This window comes from Scyliorhinus torazame, chromosome 15 (genome assembly GCF_047496885.1).
Source record: "Scyliorhinus torazame isolate Kashiwa2021f chromosome 15, sScyTor2.1, whole genome shotgun sequence".
NCBI lineage: Eukaryota > Metazoa > Chordata > Chondrichthyes > Carcharhiniformes > Scyliorhinidae > Scyliorhinus > Scyliorhinus torazame.
The window spans coordinates 214662936-214668935 of record NC_092721.1 but is presented as its reverse complement, the minus strand read 5'-3'; the positions used below and the strand labels follow the sequence as shown (position 1 = coordinate 214668935).

The window sequence follows — 6000 nt, the reverse complement described above, 5'->3', positions numbered from 1 at the left end:
TGAGCGAGTGTGAGCGAGTGAGTGTGTGAGTGTGAGTGAGTGTGAGCGAGTGTGAGCGAGTGAGTGTGTGTGTGTGAGTGAGTGTGTGTGAGTGTGAGCGAGTGAGTGTGTGTGTGTGAGTGTGAGCGAGTGTGAGCGAGCGAGTGAGTGTGAGTGAGTGTGAGTGAGTGAGTGTGTGTGAGTGTGAGTGAGTGTGAGTGTGAGTGTGTGTGAGTGTGAGCGAGTGTGCGTGTGTGAGTGTGAGTGAGTGTGAGCGAGTGAGTGAGTGTGTGAGTGTGAGTGAGTGGGTGTGAGTGTGAGCGAGTGAGTGTGAGTGAGTGTGAGCGAGTGAGTGAGTGTGAGTGAGTGTGTGTGAGTGTGAGCGAGTGAGTATGTGTGTGTGAGTGTGAGTGAGTGTGAGCGAGTGAGTGTGTGTGTGTGAGTGTGAGTGTGTGTGAGTGTGAGCGAGTGAGTGTGTGTGTGAGTGTGAGTGAGTGAGTGTGAGTGAGTGAGTGTGAGCGAGTGAGTGAGTGAGTGTGTTTGAGTGTGAGAGTATGTGTGTGAGTGAGTGTGTGTGTGTGTGGGAGTGAGTGTGTGAGGTGTGTGTGAGTGTGAGTGTGAGTGAGTGTGAGTGAGTGTGTGAGTGTGTGTGTGTTTGAGTGTGAGTGAGTGAGTGAGTGTGTGTGTGAGAGCGTGAGTGTGTGAGTGAGTGTGAGTGAGTGAGTGAGTGTGAGCAAGTGTGAGTGGGTGAGTGAGTGAGTGTGTGTGTGAGAGTGAGTGTGAGCGAGTGTGAGCGAGTGTGAGTGAGTGTGAGTGAGTGCGAGTGAGTGTGAGTGAGTGTGAGCGAGTGTGAGTGAGTGTGTGTGAGTGTGAGCGAGTGTGTGTGTGAGTGTGAGCGAGTGTGAGCGAGTGAGTGAGTGTGAGTGTGAGCGAGTGTGTGTGTGTGAGCGAGTGAGTGAGTGTGAGCGAGTGAGTGAGTGTGTGTGAGTGAGTGTGTGTGAGTGTGAGCGAGTGAGTGTGAGTGAGTGTGAGCGAGTGAGCGAGTGAGTGTGAGTGTGTGTGAGTGTGTGTGAGTGTGAGCGAGTGAGTGTGAGTGTGAGTGAGTGTGAGCGAGTGAGTGAGTGAGTGTGAGTGAGTGTGTGTGAGTGTGAGCGAGTGTGTGTGTGAGTGTGAGTGAGTGTGTGGGTGAGTGTGTGTGAGCGAGTGAGTGTGAGTGTGAGCGAGTGAGAGTGTGTGAGTGTGAGTGAGTGTGAGCAAGTGAGTGTGTGTGTGAGTGTGAGTGGGTGTGTGTGAGTGTGAACGAGTGAGTGTGAGTGTGAGTGAGTGTGAGCGAGTGGGCGAGTGAGCGAGAGTGTGAGTGAGTGTGTGTGAGTGTGAGCGAGTGAGTGTGTGTGTGAGTGTGAGTGAGTGTGTGTGAGTGTGAGCGAGCGAGTGTGTGTGTGTGAGTGTGAGTGAGTGTGAGCGAGTGTGAGCGAGTGAGTGTGTGTGTGAGTGTGAGTGAGTGTGTGTGAGTGTGAGCGAGTGAGTGTGTGTGTGTGTGAGTCGTGCCCATACCTGGTGCGGAGTTCTCAGGCAGTGGGATCTGACTGGTGCTGCGACGGAAGCGAAGGCCACGATATTGCTCCTCCCTCAGGTAGATGATCACAACTCCCGTGGATGAACGAGACGGTGACCCCTGATCGGTCGCCACCACAAACAATGTCCGCTCGCTCTGAGTCATCGAGGACAGGGAGGCCAGCAGGCGAATCTCCCCTGTGAAGGAATTGATGCTGAATCCTGAGATCACTGCTGAGAATCGATAAAATATGGAGGCATTTGCACCAAAGTCTTTGTCCTCGGCTTTCATGGTGGCCACGATCTGGTTGACAGGTGTCAGTTTGGAGATGTTTACAATGAGCGGGTCCGTGATGAAAAGTGGAGAGTTATCATTGACATCCTTCACATTTACTTCGACTCGAGTGGTGGAACTCCTGGGGTCAGAGGGAGCAGAGTCAACTGCCCTCACCAGGAATGTGTAACTTGTCTGTTTCTCGCGATCCAGGGACTTGACTGTGCTAATCTTCCCCATCTCATCAATGTGAAACATACCCTGTGCGTCACTGCTCAAATAGTACAACACCTCACCGTTAGATCCCTCATCGCCATCGGTAGCAGATACTTCCAGAACCACTGTGCTGGCTGCACTATTCTCTGGGATGTCTATGCTGTAGGAGGAATCCATAAATGTGGGCGAATTATCATTCACATCGAGCACAGTAACAGAGACAGACACAGAGCTGCTGTGTTGTGGGATTCCTTGGTCTCGAGCCACAATGGTCAGAGTGTAGAATGAAATGGATTCCCTGTCCAGTCCACTGTTTGTGGATAATATCCCCGTTTTCTTGTCAATCCAAAAATGTCCACTCGAATCGCCCCCTGCAACAAGACAATTAATGGAGCAACAATCAATGCGGCGAAAGTTCTGTTTTTCAATCGTTACTTTTCCTGACATTGTGGATTGCGACCATTAGAGAATCATTTCAATCTTCTAATTTCCTGAACCCTCATTTCCCCCCAACAGCACCCCCACAACGCGAAGTTCTACTGATGCTCAGCAGACCCTCCCCCTTTGACCGAGTTTCCCTCCCTCTCATTCTCTAACATGGGGGTCACTGGACAGAAACATACCTATTGGCCCCACCTGCCTCTTGCACAGCAACAGGGGGAGGCATCTACCTGCCTGCAGCCTGTTACACTGGAGCAGCAGGAGGCCATTCAGCCCCTCTCCAGCCTGTTACACTGGAGCAGCAGGAGGCCATTCAGCCCCCCTCCAGCCTGTTACACTGGAGCAGCAGGAGGCCATTCAGCCCCTCTCCAGCCTGTTACACTGGAGCAGCAGGAGGCCATTCAGCCCCCCTCCAGCCTGTTACACTGGAGCAGCAGGAAGCCATTCAGCCCCTCTCCAGCCTGTTACACTGGAGCAGCAGGAGGCCATTCAGCCCCTCTCCAGCCTGTTACACTGGAGCAGGAGGAGGCTTGTCACTGTAATGATTCTCCTGTTTAATATCTCTCTGTTCCCCTTTCCTCCTTGTAATTTCCATTAATCTTTTTGCTGTTACCATTTTTTGTCCACGGATGATTAATGCCTTTAAGACCAAACAGCTTGTCTTTAATTTAAAAACAGAAATCTCCAGCATGATGCGCTGTTTGGTCTGACATCAGAGATGACCCGGACTGGTGGGTGGCCAATGGGCTGACCCCAAAAGACGGGTTCTTCTTGGGGACAGGAAGTGATTGGTTCTGCTGGTTCTGGAATGTTCCTTAGTGAAGCCAGGTTTTAGTTTTGTTTTGATGTCAGAAACCTGGAGGGTCACATCTCTGATTTCTCTCTTATCGAATGGATTATTTCTAAAGATCCGAGGTAAAAACCTCTCTCTCTGCACAGCCGGCCTGAACTACAAGGAAACCAAAGTCAAGCCACCAGCTGCAGGCAGGGTTCAGATGTTTAAAACTTTAAAAAATCTTGTGTGGGGAACTCTGTTCTTACCTCAGTAAGGCTGTTGGTCATTCTGGGGGAGTTGGAAGCAAGTAAGAATTAAACAGGCCTGAGGTTGTTAGTTTGAATAAAGGCTTAGGTTAATAAAAGTTAAAGTGACTCCCCAGAGGAAATGCTATTGTCTGGGAGTACTGACTGAATGCCACTCCCAGAAGATCCTCACTAACACAACAGCAATGTATTCGAACCCTAAGCATCCTGGGAGGACAGCTGCTGCAATGTCTTCAACATTGGAAGCAAAGATACTCATCTTTCATTTCATATTAACCCCTTATGATTTTCACTCTTTGCCCTCCCGCCCCCTCCTGCCCTCTGTGTGTGTTTGGGTGGAGGGTGGAACCGTAAAAGGGGGCAGTAGGAGATTTGCTGGCCGTTAGAATTATTGCATATTTCAACTTTGTTTCTGTTATAAATAAAGTTATTGTGTTCATCTTACAAACTCAGTGGCTATAACTTACTCGCAGTTAAAAGCCTAAGATTCTGCAAATTTTATACAAATTATTGGTTAATTCACTTGTGTTGGGACTCGGGGACCTGTGAGGGTGGAATTGACCGTGCAGTAGCACGGGTGGGTGAACATCACTGCCCCATAGACTGTTACACAGGAACAGGAGGAGGCCATTCAGCCCCTCGAACCTGGTACACAGGAGGAGGCTATTCAGCCTCTGAGGCCTTTTACAGAAGAGCTGCAGGAGCTGCTCGTCCCTGTTACAGAATAACAGAAGGAGGCCATTCAGCCTTTGAGCCTGTTACTCATTGAGGGTAGCTGCCACTGTTATCAATCGAGGCTTTTGTGAGGGCATTCGATGATTATTTGAATAGAAACAATGCTTTGGGGTACGGGTAAAAGACAGAGGGATGCGCTAAGTCATGATGCTCAATTGGAGAACTGGGGCAGACATAATGGGGCAAACGGCCTCTTTGTGTACTGTTACAATTCTGTGTTGTGGCACTGTCACTGAGCTGAATGGAACCATAGGAATGTTACAATGCAGAAGGAGGCCATTCAGCCCCTCCTGTCTGCACCGGCCAAAAGAGAGAAAAAAGGGTCCAGCTCTTCAGGTGCTGATCCAGGGACCTGGAAAGTGAGTCGAGTGGTTCAGCCTCAAACACCAACTTGGGCAGCGAATTCCAGAGAGCCTCCACCCTCGGGGTCAAAACATTTTACTCACGTCCCCGTTAACCCTTCCATCAATCACCCGTAAATCTGTGCCCCTTGGTCAGCCCTCTCTACGTGCGGGGGGGGGGGGGGGGGGGGGGGTCTTTCCCATCTACCCTGTCCGGACCCCTCAGAATTTTGTCCACCCCTCAGCCCGCCCTGTTCGAAGGAAAACAACCCCAGCCTATCCAATCTCTCCCCATAGCTGCAATTCTCAAACCCTGGCAACATTCTTATAAATCTCCTGTCAAATCCCTCACTGAAATCCACGTAGACAATATCCATCACACTACCCTCATCAAATAAAGATTATAAAGACAAAACGGAAGTCCACGGATGGCAGATGTCAGGTTGAAAATACAACAAATACAAAAAAGAGGGAGTTGTGCGTGGAGACAGGAGAGATCGTGGAAGAATATGGATTGGAAGCGGTTTGACGGTAAATCCATATTTGACATGTGGGAATCTTTTAGAGACCAGTTAATTAGATTGCAGGACAGGCCTGTCCCTACAGAAATGAAGGACAGAAATGGCAGGATTAGGGAACCATGGATGACAGGGAAGATTGTGAGACTAGTCAAAAAGAACCAGGAAGCATCTACGGGCTCAGGCAGTGTTGTTCCCTGCCTTGCTCTGTCCGGGTGGCTTCGATGTGTAATGTTGATCAGAGAACAACGAGTCTTGTTGACAAACAAAACTAACTTTACTAAATGCTACTCACTGGATTCAACACTTATCCCAAAGAAACAAACAGTTGATTGATCACACATAAACTATACTCACTATACTCATCTACATCTAACTCACTAACAGATTAAATTGCTCTCTCGCTCTCTCACTATCTTCAGTCTTCCTAGCCGGCTCCTGCTCCGACCACCTACTCCAACCTTCTGCCCCACAAGGCTCAGCGTCATCCCTTATATACTTCGAGGATTAGCTCCCTCTAGTGGCTGTCTGTATACAATTCATTAACCCTTCCATTACCTTTGTGTATGATAATACCACATAGGTAACTAAAAACAGACAAAGCTTTTGAAGTATACAGGGAAAGGAGGAGCAAACTCAAACAGGAGTTAGGAGGATTAAAAGGGGCCATGAAACCTCACTGGCCAGCAGTTGTTCCTCTGTTTAAGAAGGGTAGCAAGGATAATCCAGGGAACTACAGGCCGGTGAGCCTTATGTCAGTGGTAGGAAAATTCATAGATTATCATAGAATTTACAGTGCAGAAGGAGGCCATTCAGCCCATCGAGTCTGCACCGGCTCTTGGAAAGAGCACCCTATCCAAGGTCAACACCTCCACCTTATCCCCATAACCCAGTAACCCCA

General features: G+C 49.3%; 1 protein-coding gene across 2 annotated transcripts in view; it reads right to left on the bottom strand.

Moving 5' to 3' along the window:
* The window catches only part of LOC140392184 (protocadherin-16-like), a 567611-nt gene that overhangs the window by 117767 nt on the left and 443844 nt on the right, over positions 1 to 6000 (bottom strand). For both annotated transcript variants that reach the window (XM_072477567.1, XM_072477568.1), the window contains exon 14: positions 1534 to 2394. In XM_072477567.1, the coding sequence (XP_072333668.1) occupies positions 1534 to 2394 (861 nt within the window). The remainder of the gene's footprint in view (positions 1 to 1533; positions 2395 to 6000) is intronic.